General features: G+C 36.7%; 13 protein-coding genes across 13 annotated transcripts; 10 read left to right on the top strand and 3 right to left on the bottom strand.

The window, feature by feature from the left end:
• Positions 1 to 590: 590 nt before the first annotated feature.
• On the bottom strand, positions 591 to 986 carry LOC134722533 (histone H2B-like; the record flags this gene model as incomplete). Its single annotated transcript, XM_063586155.1, has 1 exon — positions 591 to 986. A coding segment is annotated over one exon (396 nt), but the record flags the coding sequence as incomplete, so codon positions are not given.
• Positions 987 to 1,241: 255 nt separating this feature from the next.
• LOC134723352 (histone H2A) lies at positions 1,242 to 1,619 on the top strand. The gene has a single exon (XM_063586971.1). It carries the CDS (start codon positions 1,242 to 1,244, stop codon positions 1,617 to 1,619), a length of 378 nt encoding a protein of 125 aa, XP_063443041.1.
• A 1,286-nt stretch (positions 1,620 to 2,905) lies between these two features.
• On the top strand, positions 2,906 to 8,927 carry LOC134722532 (uncharacterized). The gene is made up of 4 exons (XM_063586154.1): positions 2,906 to 3,308; positions 5,047 to 5,346; positions 6,860 to 7,226; positions 8,492 to 8,927. The coding sequence occupies exons 1-4, from the start codon at positions 2,906 to 2,908 to the stop codon at positions 8,925 to 8,927; spliced, it is 1,506 nt and encodes a 501-aa protein (XP_063442224.1).
• LOC134723351 (histone H2A) lies at positions 6,853 to 7,230 on the top strand. The gene has a single exon (XM_063586970.1). The coding sequence runs from the start codon at positions 6,853 to 6,855 to the stop codon at positions 7,228 to 7,230; it is 378 nt and encodes a 125-aa protein (XP_063443040.1).
• Positions 8,928 to 10,650: 1,723 nt separating the features above from the next.
• On the top strand, positions 10,651 to 10,962 carry LOC134720538 (histone H4). The gene has a single exon (XM_063582849.1). It carries the CDS (start codon positions 10,651 to 10,653, stop codon positions 10,960 to 10,962), a length of 312 nt encoding a protein of 103 aa, XP_063438919.1.
• Positions 10,963 to 11,814: 852 nt separating this feature from the next.
• LOC134722531 (histone H2B-like) lies at positions 11,815 to 12,210 on the bottom strand (the record flags this gene model as incomplete). The annotated part of the gene is made up of 1 exon (XM_063586153.1): positions 11,815 to 12,210. A coding segment is annotated over one exon (396 nt), but the record flags the coding sequence as incomplete, so codon positions are not given.
• A 255-nt stretch (positions 12,211 to 12,465) lies between these two features.
• LOC134723349 (histone H2A) lies at positions 12,466 to 12,843 on the top strand. The gene has a single exon (XM_063586968.1). The coding sequence runs from the start codon at positions 12,466 to 12,468 to the stop codon at positions 12,841 to 12,843; it is 378 nt and encodes a 125-aa protein (XP_063443038.1).
• A 1,286-nt stretch (positions 12,844 to 14,129) lies between these two features.
• On the top strand, positions 14,130 to 20,151 carry LOC134722530 (uncharacterized). Its single transcript, XM_063586152.1, has 4 exons — positions 14,130 to 14,532; positions 16,269 to 16,568; positions 18,084 to 18,450; positions 19,716 to 20,151. The coding sequence occupies exons 1-4, from the start codon at positions 14,130 to 14,132 to the stop codon at positions 20,149 to 20,151; spliced, it is 1,506 nt and encodes a 501-aa protein (XP_063442222.1).
• LOC134723350 (histone H2A) lies at positions 18,077 to 18,454 on the top strand. Its single transcript, XM_063586969.1, has one exon. The coding sequence runs from the start codon at positions 18,077 to 18,079 to the stop codon at positions 18,452 to 18,454; it is 378 nt and encodes a 125-aa protein (XP_063443039.1).
• Positions 20,152 to 21,874: 1,723 nt separating the features above from the next.
• LOC134720539 (histone H4) lies at positions 21,875 to 22,186 on the top strand. Its single transcript, XM_063582850.1, has one exon. The coding sequence runs from the start codon at positions 21,875 to 21,877 to the stop codon at positions 22,184 to 22,186; it is 312 nt and encodes a 103-aa protein (XP_063438920.1).
• Positions 22,187 to 23,039: 853 nt separating this feature from the next.
• Positions 23,040 to 23,414, bottom strand: LOC134723348 (histone H2B-like). Its single transcript, XM_063586967.1, has one exon. It carries the CDS (start codon positions 23,412 to 23,414, stop codon positions 23,040 to 23,042), a length of 375 nt encoding a protein of 124 aa, XP_063443037.1.
• A 276-nt stretch (positions 23,415 to 23,690) lies between these two features.
• On the top strand, positions 23,691 to 24,068 carry LOC134723347 (histone H2A). The gene has a single exon (XM_063586966.1). It carries the CDS (start codon positions 23,691 to 23,693, stop codon positions 24,066 to 24,068), a length of 378 nt encoding a protein of 125 aa, XP_063443036.1.
• Positions 24,069 to 25,336: 1,268 nt separating this feature from the next.
• On the top strand, positions 25,337 to 25,765 carry LOC134721164 (histone H3). Its single transcript, XM_063583966.1, has one exon. It carries the CDS (start codon positions 25,355 to 25,357, stop codon positions 25,763 to 25,765), a length of 411 nt encoding a protein of 136 aa, XP_063440036.1. The 5' UTR covers positions 25,337 to 25,354.
• The last annotated feature ends 195 nt before the right edge of the window (positions 25,766 to 25,960 follow it).

Raw genomic sequence — 25,960 nt, 5'->3', positions numbered from 1 at the left:
TTAACTTCCTTACTCTTACTCTTGTATTTATTTGAGAATTTATATTTCTGAAGGTTTATGAATACGTTCAAAGATCAAGTCCGTGCATTTGCCTACATGAAGAGAGAAAATTTCAAAACAAAATGCACGGACTTTTACACACAAAATCTGTAGATTCTGTTATATTCAATTATAGAGGTTTTTTTTGCGTGGTTTAAGATTAGGTAATGTTCTTGTTTCCGTGTAAAATAATTCTCGCAATATTTTTTTTCTCTCGAAAAGCAAAAGAAATCGTAAATTTATCAACTCTATTAATTGGAATGAAAGCACTGTTTTGTTCTTCATGATTTATGTATTTACGCTTTGTAGTTTTGACAGACAAATTAAATGCTACAGAATGAGTGAAATACACGTATATTTGTTATACAGATAGAAAGAAGAGAAAAGTAACCATATACTATTGAAATAGTTTGAAAGTGGTTATAGCTGGGGTTGGGATTTATAGCTTTGTTTAGAAGTTTGACATTGATGTACAACAAATGTAAATTCTTTTTGAAAAATGTTGGTGGCCCTGAAAAGGGCCGTTTGTGAAGTTATAAACTTCAGACTGTTTACTTGCTGCTGGTGTATTTAGTGACGGCTTTGGTACCTTCACTGACAGCGTGCTTGGCCAATTCTCCGGGTAAGAGAAGACGGACAGCGGTCTGGATCTCCCGGGATGTGATGGTAGATCTTTTGTTGTAGTGTGCCAATCGGGAAGCCTCTGCTGCGATTCTCTCGAAGATATCGTTGACGAAGCTGTTCATGATGGACATTGCCTTTGAGGACACTCCGGTGTCGGGGTGAACTTGTCTCAAGACTTTGTAGATGTAGATAGCATAGGATTCACGTCTCTTCCTCCTCCTTTTCTTATCACCGCCGGGTCTGGCAGTCTTTGCCTTGGTGACGGCCTTCTTGGCTCCTTTAGTTCCTACTTTGGGTGGCATGTTACTGGTTTGATAATCAAATAAGTAATGGTGAAAAATTATTTTCAATTTGTTTATATACTGGGCAAAACGGATTGAAAGATTTTATTAAACGCGAACCTCGGAGAGAGCACCCATAACATGTTGAATGTTCGGTAGCCTAACTGCTCGCAGAGAGCTTCGTTCTGATTGGTGTATAATAAAAACATCGTTCAATCCGTTTAGTGGGTATATAAGCTAAATTTTGAAGAAAAATTGTATCACTTTACTCAGTGTCGATCAACCAAATAGTACAAAATGTCAGGACGAGGAAAAGGAGGAAAAGCAAAAGCAAAGGCAAAGTCTAGGTCATCCCGTGCCGGACTTCAGTTCCCAGTCGGTCGTATCCACAGACTTTTGAGGAAAGGAAACTATGCCGAGAGAGTTGGTGCCGGTGCACCAGTGTACCTCGCAGCTGTCTTAGAATACTTAGCAGCTGAAGTATTGGAGTTGGCAGGAAACGCCGCTCGTGACAACAAGAAGAGCAGAATCATTCCCCGTCATCTCCAGTTGGCCATCAGAAACGACGAAGAGTTGAACAAACTCTTGTCTGGTGTCACCATTGCCCAGGGAGGTGTTTTACCAAACATCCAGGCTGTACTTCTGCCAAAGAAGACCCAGAAAGCTGCCAAGTAAAAAGTGGATATATCGGATTACTCACTTAACAACGGCCCTTTTCAGGGCCACCAATATTTTTCAAAAAGAGTCTAAAATTGTTGTACATCTTAGTAATACTTTATTCCCCATACATAATTGAAAAAAATATATTCTACTACATAACAAATAAAAAATGTCTAAAATATAAATGTCCCTTCTTCCGTGATTCTTCTTTTCTTCTCTCTCTAACGCATCCCATTTAAGTACAGTTCTTATAGCATAACACTAAGTCTAGTAACTTTTTCAGTCTTCTTCATCAGAACATTTATTGTCGTACTTTCTGACTCTTTGAACCCACAAGTAGCTCAGTTAAATCATATAATGTTTGTCGGGGGGAAAAAAAACCACTGATAGTATTTATATTTAATACTAGTCTGCTCTCTTCTTTCTCTCTCTTGGTTATTGATGCGAGCATGCTTAGATTCATCTGAGAAGGTGTGTGGTTTTTTTTTATTATTATAATTATTTATAGTTTTTGTTAACATTATCTCTTTCGTCAACACTTTTATATATGATATGTACTTTCCATTCTTTTCCTTTTTCCATTTTTTTCAGCATCTCTCTCTCTGTCTTTCTGTCTTTATTTAGTTATTGTTTGTGTATTAAAGATGTGGAATTGATGTAAGCACACCGACAATCAGACAATGTGACAAATGTGCCCAGCCCAAATGAAAATCATACCACATCTTCTTTTTTTATATTAAATATACATAAATATGACATAATACAACAATAAAGAAACTCAGCCGATCCGCACAATGTCATGTCGGGAATGTGTAATTCCATTTGTTTCTGTTTTTTTATTTTTATTTCGCTTTGTTTGTGTTATAACTGCATTTTATTTTTATTTTTTCCTGTTTTTATTTTTCGTTCCTTTCCTTAATGTTTCTGCATGTATTTTGACCTTTTTTCATTATTATTATTTTTCTTCTTCAGATTTATCATATTGAAACCGTGACACTAATTTACTATTGTTGAGCTATGAGGGATGATCAGAAACTGTAATTATGAATGAAAAAAGGGGGCATTTTTACTGTCAGCTTGGGTTGAGCAGTTTTTCAGTAAAAAATGGATTGAAAACTGTCAAAGTCCCTTACAAATCAGTCCAATCAGATTTAAGATATGCGGACCAATCAACGCCAGCTTTATGTAAGTGGTGATCCAATCGTCACCGTGATTTCAATCCTCCCGGCAAGCACAAAAACACATTCACCGAAATTTTCAAGTATTCTTTCTGTAGCAAATCGTCCACAGAGCTAATAATCATGGCACGAACAAAGCAAACTGCACGTAAATCCACCGGAGGTAAAGCTCCAAGAAAACAACTTGCCACCAAGGCCGCCCGTAAGAGCGCACCTGCAACCGGTGGAGTCAAGAAACCACATAGATACAGGCCAGGAACAGTCGCTCTCCGAGAAATCAGGAGATACCAGAAGAGCACAGAGCTCCTCATCAGGAAACTCCCCTTCCAGAGATTAGTCCGTGAAATCGCCCAGGACTTCAAAACTGATCTCCGATTCCAGAGTTCAGCCGTCATGGCCCTACAGGAAGCCAGCGAAGCCTACTTGGTCGGTCTCTTCGAGGATACCAACTTGTGCGCAATCCACGCCAAGAGAGTAACCATCATGCCAAAGGATATCCAATTGGCCCGAAGAATCCGTGGAGAACGTGCTTAAGAAGTGTGATTTTTTCACCAAAACATAACGGCCCTTTTCAGGGCCACCAATATTTTTCAAAAAGAATCTATAAATTGTTGTACATGAAAATTAGAAACATAGCCGAACCCCTCTTTTCCCCATCTCTCTCTCTCTCTTTTATTTCTTCTTGTTGAATCCATCTATATGCAAAGCAATACATAGACAAAAAATAAATTTTATGATATATATATACACACAAGTCTCATCACAAAAAAAAGGGGGGTGTTTGTTTATCATGGTACATGTATGTCCTTGTGTGTAGAATATTAAATAGTACATTATATAAAAAAAGATCAACATATAAATGTTTCTATCTGTACTTCTGTTCTTTTCTTTTCTTCGCTTGTTTTGTCTTGTCTTCTTTTGATGTATTATTTACACCAGTAGTCTAGACCAAAGAAAGAGAACCACCAACTGGCCAAAATATAACCTTTTTTTTTAAGTTAGAGTTTAAATATCTTGTATAATTCATTAATTTGAATATTTCTTTTAGAAAAGCTGATATTACAGGGTACTTTTATCAAAAATTTAGAGCTCTTTTTCAGTCAGAATTGTAAAGAATTTTTTTATCATGTATGTAGTAATATATTTTGTCCACTTTAGAGTCTTGTCTTGCTGCTAGTTAACAAAATCATGAAATTTCTATTTAAATTAATATAATTTCGGTACGGGTCCAAGTAGTCCCCACAAAATTTCAATGTAGGAAGTCCATGTAAGCATATATCTTGCACTTATAAGCTTTTTTATATGATAAAAAGTGGTTTTCAGACTTATTATAAACTTTTCTGGCTAAAAGAAGTCTTCAGAATAGTAAGTACATGTGTGCGCATTAACATTTTTATTGGATTGGCTGATGAAATTGTCATCGTCATACTGTGGATAAATATAGAATGGCGTTTAAAAATAAAATTGAAAGGAAGATGCACACATAAGAAGTTTTACCCGCAGTCAGGGGCATCTCTTTTCTTCACTGTAATACCTAGAAAAAAAAATCTTTAATAGTAATAACAGTAACAGTTTTATTCATACATTCTCCCATTTATGATCTGAAGTACCTGCAGCAGATCGTTGATGGATGGCAAGCACAGCTTTGACAGATGATGTTGAGTTATGAAAGACAGGTAGAAAACTGCAAGCATGTAAAATCCTGTGATGTATCCAATTTCTGGATACATCAAATAGACAAATAGATAACCAGTATTCCTAGATATGTCTGTGAGGTTTATTTTTTCCCCAACTAAATTCCATTCCATTAAGTTGAAATGTGTATTGTCATTGAATGAAAATGTCTGTTCAGAGAAAGCAAATAATTATCTTTATAATTTTGACTGTCTAAAGTGATTTTCATTTATCATTTATTTATCATACTATTCTATCTTAAAATGAAAACTTTTCAACATTTTGGAACTTTTTTTGTCTCCTTCAGTCATTTTTATTCCGATTGAAATAATAGTTTTTTCTTAAAAATTTACTGTCTGATATGAATTATTATATTTTTCAGACCTAGAATGAAAAAGTGGATTGAAAGTGTACACAGTTTAAGGCAGTACAGAGTTACCTCCCGGAATAAAACAACGTAAGCCAATCAGACAACAGTTAACTGAAAATGTGTGATACTTCTTTTACGGCCGCGTTGGTGATATATAAAGAGTCGCTGTTAGACGGAAAGTATTATTTAACTAATCACCACAAATAGTTAAACATGTCAGGTAGAGGAAAAGGAGGTAAAGGTCTAGGAAAAGGAGGCGCCAAGCGTCACAGGAAGGTGTTGCGTGATAACATCCAAGGTATCACCAAGCCAGCCATCCGTCGTTTAGCAAGAAGAGGTGGAGTAAAACGTATATCTGGACTCATCTATGAGGAAACCCGTGGTGTCCTTAAAGTTTTCTTGGAAAATGTCATCCGTGATGCTGTCACATACACAGAGCACGCCAAGAGGAAGACTGTCACTGCCATGGATGTTGTCTACGCTTTGAAACGTCAAGGACGTACCTTGTACGGATTCGGAGGTTAAACAGCCACCCAGCTAATATCAACAACGGCCCTTTTCAGGGCCACCAACATTTTTCAAAAAGAATCTTAGATTTGTTGTACATCGTTTTAAACAAAATCTTGAAATCAAAGCTTGCTCCCACTTCTATTCTTTTCTCTAATGTTCATGAATTTTTCAACCGTTTTTCTTGTTTTCCCTGATCCTGATCCGCAACTATTTTCTCTCTCTCGTTATACCCCCCCCCCCCCCCTTTTTTTTTTTAAATATCTGGCTTTCTTTTTAATTAACTTCCTTACTCTTACTCTTGTATTTATTTGAGAATTTATATTTCTGAAGGTTTATGAATACGTTCAAAGATCAAGTCCGTGCATTTGCCTACATGAAGAGAAAATTTCAAAACAAAATGCACGGACTTTTACACACAAAATCTGTAGATTCTGTTATATTCAATTATAGAGGTTTTTTTTGCGTGGTTTAAGATTAGGTAATGTTCTTGTTTCCGTGTAAAATAATTCTCGCAATATTTTTTTTCTCTCGAAAAGCAAAAGAAATCGTAAATTTATCAACTCTATTAATTGGAATGAAAGCACTGTTTTGTTCTTCATGATTTATGTATTTACGCTTTGTAGTTTTGACAGACAAATTAAATGCTACAGAATGAGTGAAATACACGTATATTTGTTATACAGATAGAAAGAAGAGAAAAGTAACCATATACTATTGAAATAGTTTGAAAGTGGTTATAGCTGGGGTTGGGATTTATAGCTTTGTTTAGAAGTTTGACATTGATGTACAACAAATGTAAATTCTTTTTGAAAAATGTTGGTGGCCCTGAAAAGGGCCGTTTGTGAAGTTATAAACTTCAGACTGTTTACTTGCTGCTGGTGTATTTAGTGACGGCTTTGGTACCTTCACTGACAGCGTGCTTGGCCAATTCTCCGGGTAAGAGAAGACGGACAGCGGTCTGGATCTCCCGGGATGTGATGGTAGATCTTTTGTTGTAGTGTGCCAATCGGGAAGCCTCTGCTGCGATTCTCTCGAAGATATCGTTGACGAAGCTGTTCATGATGGACATTGCCTTTGAGGACACTCCGGTGTCGGGGTGAACTTGTCTCAAGACTTTGTAGATGTAGATAGCATAGGATTCACGTCTCTTCCTCCTCCTTTTCTTATCACCGCCGGGTCTGGCAGTCTTTGCCTTGGTGACGGCCTTCTTGGCTCCTTTAGTTCCTACTTTGGGTGGCATGTTACTGGTTTGATAATCAAATAAGTAATGGTGAAAAATTATTTTCAATTTGTTTATATACTGGGCAAAACGGATTGAAAGATTTTATTAAACGCGAACCTCGGAGAGAGCACCCATAACATGTTGAATGTTCGGTAGCCTAACTGCTCGCAGAGAGCTTCGTTCTGATTGGTGTATAATAAAAACATCGTTCAATCCGTTTAGTGGGTATATAAGCTAAATTTTGAAGAAAAATTGTATCACTTTACTCAGTGTCGATCAACCAAATAGTACAAAATGTCAGGACGAGGAAAAGGAGGAAAAGCAAAAGCAAAGGCAAAGTCTAGGTCATCCCGTGCCGGACTTCAGTTCCCAGTCGGTCGTATCCACAGACTTTTGAGGAAAGGAAACTATGCCGAGAGAGTTGGTGCCGGTGCACCAGTGTACCTCGCAGCTGTCTTAGAATACTTAGCAGCTGAAGTATTGGAGTTGGCAGGAAACGCCGCTCGTGACAACAAGAAGAGCAGAATCATTCCCCGTCATCTCCAGTTGGCCATCAGAAACGACGAAGAGTTGAACAAACTCTTGTCTGGTGTCACCATTGCCCAGGGAGGTGTTTTACCAAACATCCAGGCTGTACTTCTGCCAAAGAAGACCCAGAAAGCTGCCAAGTAAAAAGTGGATATATCGGATTACTCACTTAACAACGGCCCTTTTCAGGGCCACCAATATTTTTCAAAAAGAGTCTAAAATTGTTGTACATCTTAGTAATACTTTATTCCCCATACATAATTGAAAAAAATATATTCTACTACATAACAAATAAAAAATGTCTAAAATATAAATGTCCCTTCTTCCGTGATTCTTCTTTTCTTCTCTCTCTAACGCATCCCATTTAAGTACAGTTCTTATAGCATAACACTAAGTCTAGTAACTTTTTCAGTCTTCTTCATCAGAACATTTATTGTCGTACTTTCTGACTCTTTGAACCCACAAGTAGCTCAGTTAAATCATATAATGTTTGTCGGGGGGAAAAAAAACCACTGATAGTATTTATATTTAATACTAGTCTGCTCTCTTCTTTCTCTCTCTTGGTTATTGATGCGAGCATGCTTAGATTCATCTGAGAAGGTGTGTGGTTTTTTTTTATTATTATAATTATTTATAGTTTTTGTTAACATTATCTCTTTCGTCAACACTTTTATATATGATATGTACTTTCCATTCTTTTCCTTTTTCCATTTTTTTCAGCATCTCTCTCTCTGTCTTTCTGTCTTTATTTAGTTATTGTTTGTGTATTAAAGATGTGGAATTGATGTAAGCACACCGACAATCAGACAATGTGACAAATGTGCCCAGCCCAAATGAAAATCATACCACATCTTCTTTTTTTATATTAAATATACATAAATATGACATAATACAACAATAAAGAAACTCAGCCGATCCGCACAATGTCATGTCGGGAATGTGTAATTCCATTTGTTTCTGTTTTTTTATTTTTATTTCGCTTTGTTTGTGTTATAACTGCATTTTATTTTTATTTTTTCCTGTTTTTATTTTTCGTTCCTTTCCTTAATGTTTCTGCATGTATTTTGACCTTTTTTCATTATTATTATTTTTCTTCTTCAGATTTATCATATTGAAACCGTGACACTAATTTACTATTGTTGAGCTATGAGGGATGATCAGAAACTGTAATTATGAATGAAAAAAGGGGGCATTTTTACTGTCAGCTTGGGTTGAGCAGTTTTTCAGTAAAAAATGGATTGAAAACTGTCAAAGTCCCTTACAAATCAGTCCAATCAGATTTAAGATATGCGGACCAATCAACGCCAGCTTTATGTAAGTGGTGATCCAATCGTCACCGTGATTTCAATCCTCCCGGCAAGCACAAAAACACATTCACCGAAATTTTCAAGTATTCTTTCTGTAGCAAATCGTCCACAGAGCTAATAATCATGGCACGAACAAAGCAAACTGCACGTAAATCCACCGGAGGTAAAGCTCCAAGAAAACAACTTGCCACCAAGGCCGCCCGTAAGAGCGCACCTGCAACCGGTGGAGTCAAGAAACCACATAGATACAGGCCAGGAACAGTCGCTCTCCGAGAAATCAGGAGATACCAGAAGAGCACAGAGCTCCTCATCAGGAAACTCCCCTTCCAGAGATTAGTCCGTGAAATCGCCCAGGACTTCAAAACTGATCTCCGATTCCAGAGTTCAGCCGTCATGGCCCTACAGGAAGCCAGCGAAGCCTACTTGGTCGGTCTCTTCGAGGATACCAACTTGTGCGCAATCCACGCCAAGAGAGTAACCATCATGCCAAAGGATATCCAATTGGCCCGAAGAATCCGTGGAGAACGTGCTTAAGAAGTGTGATTTTTTCACCAAAACATAACGGCCCTTTTCAGGGCCACCAATATTTTTCAAAAAGAATCTATAAATTGTTGTACATGAAAATTAGAAACATAGCCGAACCCCTCTTTTCCCCATCTCTCTCTCTCTCTTTTATTTCTTCTTGTTGAATCCATCTATATGCAAAGCAATACATAGACAAAAAATAAATTTTATGATATATATATACACACAAGTCTCATCACAAAAAAAAGGGGGGTGTTTGTTTATCATGGTACATGTATGTCCTTGTGTGTAGAATATTAAATAGTACATTATATAAAAAAAGATCAACATATAAATGTTTCTATCTGTACTTCTGTTCTTTTCTTTTCTTCGCTTGTTTTGTCTTGTCTTCTTTTGATGTATTATTTACACCAGTAGTCTAGACCAAAGAAAGAGAACCACCAACTGGCCAAAATATAACCTTTTTTTTTAAGTTAGAGTTTAAATATCTTGTATAATTCATTAATTTGAATATTTCTTTTAGAAAAGCTGATATTACAGGGTACTTTTATCAAAAATTTAGAGCTCTTTTTCAGTCAGAATTGTAAAGAATTTTTTTATCATGTATGTAGTAATATATTTTGTCCACTTTAGAGTCTTGTCTTGCTGCTAGTTAACAAAATCATGAAATTTCTATTTAAATTAATATAATTTCGGTACGGGTCCAAGTAGTCCCCACAAAATTTCAATGTAGGAAGTCCATGTAAGCATATATCTTGCACTTATAAGCTTTTTTATATGATAAAAAGTGGTTTTCAGACTTATTATAAACTTTTCTGGCTAAAAGAAGTCTTCAGAATAGTAAGTACATGTGTGCGCATTAACATTTTTATTGGATTGGCTGATGAAATTGTCATCGTCATACTGTGGATAAATATAGAATGGCGTTTAAAAATAAAATTGAAAGGAAGATGCACACATAAGAAGTTTTACCCGCAGTCAGGGGCATCTCTTTTCTTCACTGTAATACCTAGAAAAAAAAATCTTTAATAGTAATAACAGTAACAGTTTTATTCATACATTCTCCCATTTATGATCTGAAGTACCTGCAGCAGATCGTTGATGGATGGCAAGCACAGCTTTGACAGATGATGTTGAGTTATGAAAGACAGGTAGAAAACTGCAAGCATGTAAAATCCTGTGATGTATCCAATTTCTGGATACATCAAATAGACAAATAGATAACCAGTATTCCTAGATATGTCTGTGAGGTTTATTTTTTCCCCAACTAAATTCCATTCCATTAAGTTGAAATGTGTATTGTCATTGAATGAAAATGTCTGTTCAGAGAAAGCAAATAATTATCTTTATAATTTTGACTGTCTAAAGTGATTTTCATTTATCATTTATTTATCATACTATTCTATCTTAAAATGAAAACTTTTCAACATTTTGGAACTTTTTTTGTCTCCTTCAGTCATTTTTATTCCGATTGAAATAATAGTTTTTTCTTAAAAATTTACTGTCTGATATGAATTATTATATTTTTCAGACCTAGAATGAAAAAGTGGATTGAAAGTGTACACAGTTTAAGGCAGTACAGAGTTACCTCCCGGAATAAAACAACGTAAGCCAATCAGACAACAGTTAACTGAAAATGTGTGATACTTCTTTTACGGCCGCGTTGGTGATATATAAAGAGTCGCTGTTAGACGGAAAGTATTATTTAACTAATCACCACAAATAGTTAAACATGTCAGGTAGAGGAAAAGGAGGTAAAGGTCTAGGAAAAGGAGGCGCCAAGCGTCACAGGAAGGTGTTGCGTGATAACATCCAAGGTATCACCAAGCCAGCCATCCGTCGTTTAGCAAGAAGAGGTGGAGTAAAACGTATATCTGGACTCATCTATGAGGAAACCCGTGGTGTCCTTAAAGTTTTCTTGGAAAATGTCATCCGTGATGCTGTCACATACACAGAGCACGCCAAGAGGAAGACTGTCACTGCCATGGATGTTGTCTACGCTTTGAAACGTCAAGGACGTACCTTGTACGGATTCGGAGGTTAAACAGCCACCCAGCTAATATCAACAACGGCCCTTTTCAGGGCCACCAACATTTTTCAAAAAGAATCTTAGATTTGTTGTACATCGTTTTAAACAAAATCTTGAAATCAAAGCTTGCTCCCACTTCTATTCTTTTCTCTAATGTTCATGAATTTTTCAACCGTTTTTCTTGTTTTCCCTGATCCTGATCCGCAACTATTTTCTCTCTCTCGTTATACCCCCCCCCCCCCCCTTTTTTTTTTTAAATATCTGGCTTTCTTTTTAATTAACTTCCTTACTCTTACTCTTGTATTTATTTGAGAATTTATATTTCTGAAGGTTTATGAATACGTTCAAAGATCAAGTCCGTGCATTTGCCTACATGAAGAGAGAAAATTTCAAAACAAAATGCACGGACTTTTACACACAAAATCTGTAGATTCTGTTATATTCAATTATAGAGGTTTTTTTTGCGTGGTTTAAGATTAGGTAATGTTCTTGTTTCCGTGTAAAATAATTCTCGCAATATTTTTTTTCTCTCGAAAAGCAAAAGAAATCGTAAATTTATCAACTCTATTAATTGGAATGAAAGCACTGTTTTGTTCTTCATGATTTATGTATTTACGCTTTGTAGTTTTGACAGACAAATTAAATGCTACAGAATGAGTGAAATACACGTATATTTGTTATACAGATAGAAAGAAGAGAAAAGTAACCATATACTATTGAAATAGTTTGAAAGTGGTTATAGCTGGGGTTGGGATTTATAGCTTTGTTTAGAAGTTTGACATTGATGTACAACAAATGTAAATTCTTTTTGAAAAATGTTGGTGGCCCTGAAAAGGGCCGTTTGTGAAGTTATAAACTTCAGACTGTTTACTTGCTGCTGGTGTATTTAGTGACGGCTTTGGTACCTTCACTGACAGCGTGCTTGGCCAATTCTCCGGGTAAGAGAAGACGGACAGCGGTCTGGATCTCCCGGGATGTGATGGTAGATCTTTTGTTGTAGTGTGCCAATCGGGAAGCCTCTGCTGCGATTCTCTCGAAGATATCGTTGACGAAGCTGTTCATGATGGACATTGCCTTTGAGGACACTCCGGTGTCGGGGTGAACTTGTCTCAAGACTTTGTAGATGTAGATAGCATAGGATTCACGTCTCTTCCTCCTCCTTTTCTTATCACCGCCGGGTCTGGCAGTCTTTGCCTTGGTGACGGCCTTCTTGGCTCCTTTAGTTCCTACTTTGGGTGGCATGTTACTGGTTTGATAATCAAATAAGTAATGGTGAAAAATTATTTTCAATTTGTTTATATACTGGGCAAAACGGATTGAAAGATTTTATTAAACGCGAACCTCGGAGAGAGCACCCATAACATGTTGAATGTTCGGTAGCCTAACTGCTCGCAGAGAGCTTCGTTCTGATTGGTGTATAATAAAAACATCGTTCAATCCGTTTAGTGGGTATATAAGCTAAATTTTGAAGAAAAATTGTATCACTTTACTCAGTGTCGATCAACCAAATAGTACAAAATGTCAGGACGAGGAAAAGGAGGAAAAGCAAAAGCAAAGGCAAAGTCTAGGTCATCCCGTGCCGGACTTCAGTTCCCAGTCGGTCGTATCCACAGACTTTTGAGGAAAGGAAACTATGCCGAGAGAGTTGGTGCCGGTGCACCAGTGTACCTCGCAGCTGTCTTAGAATACTTAGCAGCTGAAGTATTGGAGTTGGCAGGAAACGCCGCTCGTGACAACAAGAAGAGCAGAATCATTCCCCGTCATCTCCAGTTGGCCATCAGAAACGACGAAGAGTTGAACAAACTCTTGTCTGGTGTCACCATTGCCCAGGGAGGTGTTTTACCAAACATCCAGGCTGTACTTCTGCCAAAGAAGACCCAGAAAGCTGCCAAGTAAAAAGTGGATATATCGGATTACTCACTTAACAACGGCCCTTTTCAGGGCCACCAATATTTTTCAAAAAGAGTCTAAAATTGTTGTACATCTTAGTAATACTTTATTCCCCATACATAATTGAAAAAAATATATTCTACTACATAACAAATAAAAAATGTCTAAAATATAAATGTCCCTTCTTCCGTGATTCTTCTTTTCTTCTCTCTCTAACGCATCCCATTTAAGTACAGTTCTTATAGCATAACACTAAGTCTAGTAACTTTTTCAGTCTTCTTCATCAGAACATTTATTGTCGTACTTTCTGACTCTTTGAACCCACAAGTAGCTCAGTTAAATCATATAATGTTTGTCGGGGGGAAAAAAAACCACTGATAGTATTTATATTTAATACTAGTCTGCTCTCTTCTTTCTCTCTCTTGGTTATTGATGCGAGCATGCTTAGATTCATCTGAGAAGGTGTGTGGTTTTTTTTTATTATTATAATTATTTATAGTTTTTGTTAACATTATCTCTTTCGTCAACACTTTTATATATGATATGTACTTTCCATTCTTTTCCTTTTTCCATTTTTTTCAGCATCTCTCTCTCTGTCTTTCTGTCTTTATTTAGTTATTGTTTGTGTATTAAAGATGTGGAATTGATGTAAGCACACCGACAATCAGACAATGTGACAAATGTGCCCAGCCCAAATGAAAATCATACCACATCTTCTTTTTTTATATTAAATATACATAAATATGACATAATACAACAATAAAGAAACTCAGCCGATCCGCACAATGTCATGTCGGGAATGTGTAATTCCATTTGTTTCTGTTTTTTTATTTTTATTTCGCTTTGTTTGTGTTATAACTGCATTTTATTTTTATTTTTTCCTGTTTTTATTTTTCGTTCCTTTCCTTAATGTTTCTGCATGTATTTTGACCTTTTTTCATTATTATTATTTTTCTTCTTCAGATTTATCATATTGAAACCGTGACACTAATTTACTATTGTTGAGCTATGAGGGATGATCAGAAACTGTAATTATGAATGAAAAAAGGGGGCATTTTTACTGTCAGCTTGGGTTGAGCAGTTTTTCAGTAAAAAATGGATTGAAAACTGTCAAAGTCCCTTACAAATCAGTCCAATCAGATTTAAGATATGCGGACCAATCAACGCCAGCTTTATGTAAGTGGTGATCCAATCGTCACCGTGATTTCAATCCTCCCGGCAAGCACAAAAACACATTCACCGAAATTTTCAAGTATTCTTTCTGTAGCAAATCGTCCACAGAGCTAATAATCATGGCACGAACAAAGCAAACTGCACGTAAATCCACCGGAGGTAAAGCTCCAAGAAAACAACTTGCCACCAAGGCCGCCCGTAAGAGCGCACCTGCAACCGGTGGAGTCAAGAAACCACATAGATACAGGCCAGGAACAGTCGCTCTCCGAGAAATCAGGAGATACCAGAAGAGCACAGAGCTCCTCATCAGGAAACTCCCCTTCCAGAGATTAGTCCGTGAAATCGCCCAGGACTTCAAAACTGATCTCCGATTCCAGAGTTCAGCCGTCATGGCCCTACAGGAAGCCAGCGAAGCCTACTTGGTCGGTCTCTTCGAGGATACCAACTTGTGCGCAATCCACGCCAAGAGAGTAACCATCATGCCAAAGGATATCCAATTGGCCCGAAGAATCCGTGGAGAACGTGCTTAAGAAGTGTGATTTTTTCACCAAAACATAACGGCCCTTTTCAGGGCCACCAATATTTTTCAAAAAGAATCTATAAATTGTTGTACATGAAAATTAGAAACATAGCCGAACCCCTCTTTTCCCCATCTCTCTCTCTCTTTTATTTCTTCTTGTTGAATCCATCTATATGCAAAGCAATACATAGACAAAAAATAAATTTTATGATATATATATACACACAAGTCTCATCACAAAAAAAAGGGGGGTGTTTGTTTATCATGGTACATGTATGTCCTTGTGTGTAGAATATTAAATAGTACATTATATAAAAAAAGATCAACATATAAATGTTTCTATCTGTACTTCTGTTCTTTTCTTTTCTTCGCTTGTTTTGTCTTGTCTTCTTTTGATGTATTATTTACACCAGTAGTCTAGACCAAAGAAAGAGAACCACCAACTGGCCAAAATATAACCTTTTTTTTTAAGTTAGAGTTTAAATATCTTGTATAATTCATTAATTTGAATATTTCTTTTAGAAAAGCTGATATTACAGGGTACTTTTATCAAAAATTTAGAGCTCTTTTTCAGTCAGAATTGTAAAGAATTTTTTTATCATGTATGTAGTAATATATTTTGTCCACTTTAGAGTCTTGTCTTGCTGCTAGTTAACAAAATCATGAAATTTCTATTTAAATTAATATAATTTCGGTACGGGTCCAAGTAGTCCCCACAAAATTTCAATGTAGGAAGTCCATGTAAGCATATATCTTGCACTTATAAGCTTTTTTATATGATAAAAAGTGGTTTTCAGACTTATTATAAACTTTTCTGGCTAAAAGAAGTCTTCAGAATAGTAAGTACATGTGTGCGCATTAACATTTTTATTGGATTGGCTGATGAAATTGTCATCGTCATACTGTGGATAAATATAGAATGGCGTTTAAAAATAAAATTGAAAGGAAGATGCACACATAAGAAGTTTTACCCGCAGTCAGGGGCATCTCTTTTCTTCACTGTAATACCTAGAAAAAAAAATCTTTAATAGTAATAACAGTAACAGTTTTATTCATACATTCTCCCATTTATGATCTGAAGTACCTGCAGCAGATCGTTGATGGATGGCAAGCACAGCTTTGACAGATGATGTTGAGTTATGAAAGACAGGTAGAAAACTGCAAGCATGTAAAATCCTGTGATGTATCCAATTTCTGGATACATCAAATAGACAAATAGATAACCAGTATTCCTAGATATGTCTGTGAGGTTTATTTTTTCCCCAACTAAATTCCATTCCATTAAGTTGAAATGTGTATTGTCATTGAATGAAAATGTCTGTTCAGAGAAAGCAAATAATTATCTTTATAATTTTGACTGTCTAAAGTGATTTTCATTTATCATTTATTTATCATACTATTCTATCTTAAAATGAAAACTTTTCAACATTTTGGAACTTTTTTTGTCTCCTTCAGTCATTTTTATTCCGATTGAAATAATAGTTTTTTCTTAAAAATTTACTGTCTGATATGAATTATTATATTTTTCAGACCTAGAATGAAAAAGTGGATTGAAAGTGTACACAGTTTAAGGCAGTACAGAGTTACCTCCCGGAATAAAACAACGTAAGCCAATCAGACAACAGTTAACTGAAAATGTGTGATACTTCTTTTACGGCCGCGTTGGTGATATATAAAGAGTCGCTGTTAGACGGAAAGTATTATTTAACTAATCACCACAAATAGTTAAACATGTCAGGTAGAGGAAAAGGAGGTAAAGGTCTAGGAAAAGGAGGCGCCAAGCGTCACAGGAAGGTGTTGCGTGATAACATCCAAGGTATCACCAAGCCAGCCATCCGTCGTTTAGCAAGAAGAGGTGGAGTAAAACGTATATCTGGACTCATCTATGAGGAAACCCGTGGTGTCCTTAAAGTTTTCTTGGAAAATGTCATCCGTGATGCTGTCACATACACAGAGCACGCCAAGAGGAAGACTGTCACTGCCATGGATGTTGTCTACGCTTTGAAACGTCAAGGACGTACCTTGTACGGATTCGGAGGTTAAACAGCCACCCAGCTAATATCAACAACGGCCCTTTTCAGGGCCACCAACATTTTTCAAAAAGAATCTTAGATTTGTTGTACATCGTTTTAAACAAAATCTTGAAATCAAAGCTTGCTCCCACTTCTATTCTTTTCTCTAATGTTCATGAATTTTTCAACCGTTTTTCTTGTTTTCCCTGATCCTGATCCGCAACTATTTTCTCTCTCTCGTTATACCCCCCCCCCCCCCCTTTTTTTTTTTAAATATCTGGCTTTCTTTTTAATTAACTTCCTTACTCTTACTCTTGTATTTATTTGAGAATTTATATTTCTGAAGGTTTATGAATACGTTCAAAGATCAAGTCCGTGCATTTGCCTACATGAAGAGAGAAAATTTCAAAACAAAATGCACGGACTTTTACACACAAAATCTGTAGATTCTGTTATATTCAATTATAGAGGTTTTTTTTGCGTGGTTTAAGATTAGGTAATGTTCTTGTTTCCGTGTAAAATAATTCTCGCAATATTTTTTTTCTCTCGAAAAGCAAAAGAAATCGTAAATTTATCAACTCTATTAATTGGAATGAAAGCACTGTTTTGTTCTTCATGATTTATGTATTTACGCTTTGTAGTTTTGACAGACAAATTAAATGCTACAGAATGAGTGAAATACACGTATATTTGTTATACAGATAGAAAGAAGAGAAAAGTAACCATATACTATTGAAATAGTTTGAAAGTGGTTATAGCTGGGGTTGGGATTTATAGCTTTGTTTAGAAGTTTGACATTGATGTACAACAAATGTAAATTCTTTTTGAAAAATGTTGGTGGCCCTGAAAAGGGCCGTTTGTGAAGTTATAAACTTCAGACTGTTTACTTGCTGCTGGTGTATTTAGTGACGGCTTTGGTACCTTCACTGACAGCGTGCTTGGCCAATTCTCCGGGTAAGAGAAGACGGACAGCGGTCTGGATCTCCCGGGATGTGATGGTAGATCTTTTGTTGTAGTGTGCCAATCGGGAAGCCTCTGCTGCGATTCTCTCGAAGATATCGTTGACGAAGCTGTTCATGATGGACATTGCCTTTGAGGACACTCCGGTGTCGGGGTGAACTTGTCTCAAGACTTTGTAGATGTAGATAGCATAGGATTCACGTCTCTTCCTCCTCCTTTTCTTATCACCGCCGGGTCTGGCAGTCTTTGCCTTGGTGACGGCCTTCTTGGCTCCTTTAGTTCCTACTTTGGGTGGCATGTTACTGGTTTGATAATCAAATAAGTAATGGTGAAAAATTATTTTCAATTTGTTTATATACTGGGCAAAACGGATTGAAAGATTTTATTAAACGCGAACCTCGGAGAGAGCACCCATAACATGTTGAATGTTCGGTAGCCTAACTGCTCGCAGAGAGCTTCGTTCTGATTGGTGTATAATAAAAACATCGTTCAATCCGTTTAGTGGGTATATAAGCTAAATTTTGAAGAAAAATTGTATCACTTTACTCAGTGTCGATCAACCAAATAGTACAAAATGTCAGGACGAGGAAAAGGAGGAAAAGCAAAAGCAAAGGCAAAGTCTAGGTCATCCCGTGCCGGACTTCAGTTCCCAGTCGGTCGTATCCACAGACTTTTGAGGAAAGGAAACTATGCCGAGAGAGTTGGTGCCGGTGCACCAGTGTACCTCGCAGCTGTCTTAGAATACTTAGCAGCTGAAGTATTGGAGTTGGCAGGAAACGCCGCTCGTGACAACAAGAAGAGCAGAATCATTCCCCGTCATCTCCAGTTGGCCATCAGAAACGACGAAGAGTTGAACAAACTCTTGTCTGGTGTCACCATTGCCCAGGGAGGTGTTTTACCAAACATCCAGGCTGTACTTCTGCCAAAGAAGACCCAGAAAGCTGCCAAGTAAAAAGTGGATATATCGGATTACTCACTTAACAACGGCCCTTTTCAGGGCCACCAATATTTTTCAAAAAGAGTCTAAAATTGTTGTACATCTTAGTAATACTTTATTCCCCATACATAATTGAAAAAAATATATTCTACTACATAACAAATAAAAAATGTCTAAAATATAAATGTCCCTTCTTCCGTGATTCTTCTTTTCTTCTCTCTCTAACGCATCCCATTTAAGTACAGTTCTTATAGCATAACACTAAGTCTAGTAACTTTTTCAGTCTTCTTCATCAGAACATTTATTGTCGTACTTTCTGACTCTTTGAACCCACAAGTAGCTCAGTTAAATCATATAATGTTTGTCGGGGGGAAAAAAAACCACTGATAGTATTTATATTTAATACTAGTCTGCTCTCTTCTTTCTCTCTCTTGGTTATTGATGCGAGCATGCTTAGATTCATCTGAGAAGGTGTGTGGTTTTTTTTTATTATTATAATTATTTATAGTTTTTGTTAACATTATCTCTTTCGTCAACACTTTTATATATGATATGTACTTTCCATTCTTTTCCTTTTTCCATTTTTTTCAGCATCTCTCTCTCTGTCTTTCTGTCTTTATTTAGTTATTGTTTGTGTATTAAAGATGTGGAATTGATGTAAGCACACCGACAATCAGACAATGTGACAAATGTGCCCAGCCCAAATGAAAATCATACCACATCTTCTTTTTTTATATTAAATATACATAAATATGACATAATACAACAATAAAGAAACTCAGCCGATCCGCACAATGTCATGTCGGGAATGTGTAATTCCATTTGTTTCTGTTTTTTTATTTTTATTTCGCTTTGTTTGTGTTATAACTGCATTTTATTTTTATTTTTTCCTGTTTTTATTTTTCGTTCCTTTCCTTAATGTTTCTGCATGTATTTTGACCTTTTTTCATTATTATTATTTTTCTTCTTCAGATTTATCATATTGAAACCGTGACACTAATTTACTATTGTTGAGCTATGAGGGATGATCAGAAACTGTAATTATGAATGAAAAAAGGGGGCATTTTTACTGTCAGCTTGGGTTGAGCAGTTTTTCAGTAAAAAATGGATTGAAAACTGTCAAAGTCCCTTACAAATCAGTCCAATCAGATTTAAGATATGCGGACCAATCAACGCCAGCTTTATGTAAGTGGTGATCCAATCGTCACCGTGATTTCAATCCTCCCGGCAAGCACAAAAACACATTCACCGAAATTTTCAAGTATTCTTTCTGTAGCAAATCGTCCACAGAGCTAATAATCATGGCACGAACAAAGCAAACTGCACGTAAATCCACCGGAGGTAAAGCTCCAAGAAAACAACTTGCCACCAAGGCCGCCCGTAAGAGCGCACCTGCAACCGGTGGAGTCAAGAAACCACATAGATACAGGCCAGGAACAGTCGCTCTCCGAGAAATCAGGAGATACCAGAAGAGCACAGAGCTCCTCATCAGGAAACTCCCCTTCCAGAGATTAGTCCGTGAAATCGCCCAGGACTTCAAAACTGATCTCCGATTCCAGAGTTCAGCCGTCATGGCCCTACAGGAAGCCAGCGAAGCCTACTTGGTCGGTCTCTTCGAGGATACCAACTTGTGCGCAATCCACGCCAAGAGAGTAACCATCATGCCAAAGGATATCCAATTGGCCCGAAGAATCCGTGGAGAACGTGCTTAAGAAGTGTGATTTTTTCACCAAAACATAACGGCCCTTTTCAGGGCCACCAATATTTTTCAAAAAGAATCTATAAATTGTTGTACATGAAAATTAGAAACATAGCCGAACCCCTCTTTTCCCCATCTCTCTCTCTCTCTTTTATTTCTTCTTGTTGAATCCATCTATATGCAAAGCAATACATAGACAAAAAATAAATTTTATGATATATATATACACACAAGTCTCATCACAAAAAAAAGGGGGGTGTTTGTTTATCATGGTACATGTATGTCCTTGTGTGTAGAATATTAAATAGTACATTATATAAAAAAAGATCAACATATAAATGTTTCTATCTGTACTTCTGTTCTTTTCTTTTCTTCGCTTGTTTTGTCTTGTCTTCTTTTGATGTATTATTTACACCAGTAGTCTAGACCAAAGAAAGAGAACCACCAACTGGCCAAAATATAACCTTTTTTTTTAAGTTAGAGTTTAAATATCTTGTATAATTCATTAATTTGAATATTTCTTTTAGAAAAGCTGATATTACAGGGTACTTTTATCAAAAATTTAGAGCTCTTTTTCAGTCAGAATTGTAAAGAATTTTTTTATCATGTATGTAGTAATATATTTTGTCCACTTTAGAGTCTTGTCTTGCTGCTAGTTAACAAAATCATGAAATTTCTATTTAAATTAATATAATTTCGGTACGGGTCCAAGTAGTCCCCACAAAATTTCAATGTAGGAAGTCCATGTAAGCATATATCTTGCACTTATAAGCTTTTTTATATGATAAAAAGTGGTTTTCAGACTTATTATAAACTTTTCTGGCTAAAAGAAGTCTTCAGAATAGTAAGTACATGTGTGCGCATTAACATTTTTATTGGATTGGCTGATGAAATTGTCATCGTCATACTGTGGATAAATATAGAATGGCGTTTAAAAATAAAATTGAAAGGAAGATGCACACATAAGAAGTTTTACCCGCAGTCAGGGGCATCTCTTTTCTTCACTGTAATACCTAGAAAAAAAAATCTTTAATAGTAATAACAGTAACAGTTTTATTCATACATTCTCCCATTTATGATCTGAAGTACCTGCAGCAGATCGTTGATGGATGGCAAGCACAGCTTTGACAGATGATGTTGAGTTATGAAAGACAGGTAGAAAACTGCAAGCATGTAAAATCCTGTGATGTATCCAATTTCTGGATACATCAAATAGACAAATAGATAACCAGTATTCCTAGATATGTCTGTGAGGTTTATTTTTTCCCCAACTAAATTCCATTCCATTAAGTTGAAATGTGTATTGTCATTGAATGAAAATGTCTGTTCAGAGAAAGCAAATAATTATCTTTATAATTTTGACTGTCTAAAGTGATTTTCATTTATCATTTATTTATCATACTATTCTATCTTAAAATGAAAACTTTTCAACATTTTGGAACTTTTTTTGTCTCCTTCAGTCATTTTTATTCCGATTGAAATAATAGTTTTTTCTTAAAAATTTACTGTCTGATATGAATTATTATATTTTTCAGACCTAGAATGAAAAAGTGGATTGAAAGTGTACACAGTTTAAGGCAGTACAGAGTTACCTCCCGGAATAAAACAACGTAAGCCAATCAGACAACAGTTAACTGAAAATGTGTGATACTTCTTTTACGGCCGCGTTGGTGATATATAAAGAGTCGCTGTTAGACGGAAAGTATTATTTAACTAATCACCACAAATAGTTAAACATGTCAGGTAGAGGAAAAGGAGGTAAAGGTCTAGGAAAAGGAGGCGCCAAGCGTCACAGGAAGGTGTTGCGTGATAACATCCAAGGTATCACCAAGCCAGCCATCCGTCGTTTAGCAAGAAGAGGTGGAGTAAAACGTATATCTGGACTCATCTATGAGGAAACCCGTGGTGTCCTTAAAGTTTTCTTGGAAAATGTCATCCGTGATGCTGTCACATACACAGAGCACGCCAAGAGGAAGACTGTCACTGCCATGGATGTTGTCTACGCTTTGAAACGTCAAGGACGTACCTTGTACGGATTCGGAGGTTAAACAGCCACCCAGCTAATATCAACAACGGCCCTTTTCAGGGCCACCAACATTTTTCAAAAAGAATCTTAGATTTGTTGTACATCGTTTTAAACAAAATCTTGAAATCAAAGCTTGCTCCCACTTCTATTCTTTTCTCTAATGTTCATGAATTTTTCAACCGTTTTTCTTGTTTTCCCTGATCCTGATCCGCAACTATTTTCTCTCTCTCGTTATACCCCCCCCCCCCCCCCTTTTTTTTTTTAAATATCTGGCTTTCTTTTTAATTAACTTCCTTACTCTTACTCTTGTATTTATTTGAGAATTTATATTTCTGAAGGTTTATGAATACGTTCAAAGATCAAGTCCGTGCATTTGCCTACATGAAGAGAGAAAATTTCAAAACAAAATGCACGGACTTTTACACACAAAATCTGTAGATTCTGTTATATTCAATTATAGAGGTTTTTTTTGCGTGGTTTAAGATTAGGTAATGTTCTTGTTTCCGTGTAAAATAATTCTCGCAATATTTTTTTTCTCTCGAAAAGCAAAAGAAATCGTAAATTTATCAACTCTATTAATTGGAATGAAAGCACTGTTTTGTTCTTCATGATTTATGTATTTACGCTTTGTAGTTTTGACAGACAAATTAAATGCTACAGAATGAGTGAAATACACGTATATTTGTTATACAGATAGAAAGAAGAGAAAAGTAACCATATACTATTGAAATAGTTTGAAAGTGGTTATAGCTGGGGTTGGGATTTATAGCTTTGTTTAGAAGTTTGACATTGATGTACAACAAATGTAAATTCTTTTTGAAAAATGTTGGTGGCCCTGAAAAGGGCCGTTTGTGAAGTTATAAACTTCAGACTGTTTACTTGCTGCTGGTGTATTTAGTGACGGCTTTGGTACCTTCACTGACAGCGTGCTTGGCCAATTCTCCGGGTAAGAGAAGACGGACAGCGGTCTGGATCTCCCGGGATGTGATGGTAGATCTTTTGTTGTAGTGTGCCAATCGGGAAGCCTCTGCTGCGATTCTCTCGAAGATATCGTTGACGAAGCTGTTCATGATGGACATTGCCTTTGAGGACACTCCGGTGTCGGGGTGAACTTGTCTCAAGACTTTGTAGATGTAGATAGCATAGGATTCACGTCTCTTCCTCCTCCTTTTCTTATCACCGCCGGGTCTGGCAGTCTTTGCCTTGGTGACGGCCTTCTTGGCTCCTTTAGTTCCTACTTTGGGTGGCATGTTACTGGTTTGATAATCAAATAAGTAATGGTGAAAAATTATTTTCAATTTGTTTATATACTGGGCAAAACGGATTGAAAGATTTTATTAAACGCGAACCTCGGAGAGAGCACCCATAACATGTTGAATGTTCGGTAGCCTAACTGCTCGCAGAGAGCTTCGTTCTGATTGGTGTATAATAAAAACATCGTTCAATCCGTTTAGTGGGTATATAAGCTAAATTTTGAAGAAAAATTGTATCACTTTACTCAGTGTCGATCAACCAAATAGTACAAAATGTCAGGACGAGGAAAAGGAGGAAAAGCAAAAGCAAAGGCAAAGTCTAGGTCATCCCGTGCCGGACTTCAGTTCCCAGTCGGTCGTATCCACAGACTTTTGAGGAAAGGAAACTATGCCGAGAGAGTTGGTGCCGGTGCACCAGTGTACCTCGCAGCTGTCTTAGAATACTTAGCAGCTGAAGTATTGGAGTTGGCAGGAAACGCCGCTCGTGACAACAAGAAGAGCAGAATCATTCCCCGTCATCTCCAGTTGGCCATCAGAAACGACGAAGAGTTGAACAAACTCTTGTCTGGTGTCACCATTGCCCAGGGAGGTGTTTTACCAAACATCCAGGCTGTACTTCTGCCAAAGAAGACCCAGAAAGCTGCCAAGTAAAAAGTGGATATATCGGATTACTCACTTAACAACGGCCCTTTTCAGGGCCACCAATATTTTTCAAAAAGAGTCTAAAATTGTTGTACATCTTAGTAATACTTTATTCCCCATACATAATTGAAAAAAATATATTCTACTACATAACAAATAAAAAATGTCTAAAATATAAATGTCCCTTCTTCCGTGATTCTTCTTTTCTTCTCTCTCTAACGCATCCCATTTAAGTACAGTTCTTATAGCATAACACTAAGTCTAGTAACTTTTTCAGTCTTCTTCATCAGAACATTTATTGTCGTACTTTCTGACTCTTTGAACCCACAAGTAGCTCAGTTAAATCATATAATGTTTGTCGGGGGGAAAAAAAACCACTGATAGTATTTATATTTAATACTAGTCTGCTCTCTTCTTTCTCTCTCTTGGTTATTGATGCGAGCATGCTTAGATTCATCTGAGAAGGTGTGTGGTTTTTTTTTATTATTATAATTATTTATAGTTTTTGTTAACATTATCTCTTTCGTCAACACTTTTATATATGATATGTACTTTCCATTCTTTTCCTTTTTCCATTTTTTTCAGCATCTCTCTCTCTGTCTTTCTGTCTTTATTTAGTTATTGTTTGTGTATTAAAGATGTGGAATTGATGTAAGCACACCGACAATCAGACAATGTGACAAATGTGCCCAGCCCAAATGAAAATCATACCACATCTTCTTTTTTTATATTAAATATACATAAATATGACATAATACAACAATAAAGAAACTCAGCCGATCCGCACAATGTCATGTCGGGAATGTGTAATTCCATTTGTTTCTGTTTTTTTATTTTTATTTCGCTTTGTTTGTGTTATAACTGCATTTTATTTTTATTTTTTCCTGTTTTTATTTTTCGTTCCTTTCCTTAATGTTTCTGCATGTATTTTGACCTTTTTTCATTATTATTATTTTTCTTCTTCAGATTTATCATATTGAAACCGTGACACTAATTTACTATTGTTGAGCTATGAGGGATGATCAGAAACTGTAATTATGAATGAAAAAAGGGGGCATTTTTACTGTCAGCTTGGGTTGAGCAGTTTTTCAGTAAAAAATGGATTGAAAACTGTCAAAGTCCCTTACAAATCAGTCCAATCAGATTTAAGATATGCGGACCAATCAACGCCAGCTTTATGTAAGTGGTGATCCAATCGTCACCGTGATTTCAATCCTCCCGGCAAGCACAAAAACACATTCACCGAAATTTTCAAGTATTCTTTCTGTAGCAAATCGTCCACAGAGCTAATAATCATGGCACGAACAAAGCAAACTGCACGTAAATCCACCGGAGGTAAAGCTCCAAGAAAACAACTTGCCACCAAGGCCGCCCGTAAGAGCGCACCTGCAACCGGTGGAGTCAAGAAACCACATAGATACAGGCCAGGAACAGTCGCTCTCCGAGAAATCAGGAGATACCAGAAGAGCACAGAGCTCCTCATCAGGAAACTCCCCTTCCAGAGATTAGTCCGTGAAATCGCCCAGGACTTCAAAACTGATCTCCGATTCCAGAGTTCAGCCGTCATGGCCCTACAGGAAGCCAGCGAAGCCTACTTGGTCGGTCTCTTCGAGGATACCAACTTGTGCGCAATCCACGCCAAGAGAGTAACCATCATGCCAAAGGATATCCAATTGGCCCGAAGAATCCGTGGAGAACGTGCTTAAGAAGTGTGATTTTTTCACCAAAACATAACGGCCCTTTTCAGGGCCACCAATATTTTTCAAAAAGAATCTATAAATTGTTGTACATGAAAATTAGAAACATAGCCGAACCCCTCTTTTCCCCATCTCTCTCTCTCTCTTTTATTTCTTCTTGTTGAATCCATCTATATGCAAAGCAATACATAGACAAAAAATAAA

Source organism: Mytilus trossulus, chromosome 6 (genome assembly GCF_036588685.1).
Source record: "Mytilus trossulus isolate FHL-02 chromosome 6, PNRI_Mtr1.1.1.hap1, whole genome shotgun sequence".
NCBI classification, from domain to species: Eukaryota; Metazoa; Mollusca; class Bivalvia; order Mytilida; family Mytilidae; genus Mytilus; species Mytilus trossulus.
Note: the sequence above shows the minus strand (reverse complement) of the source record. Positions and strands in the feature narration are given on the sequence as shown.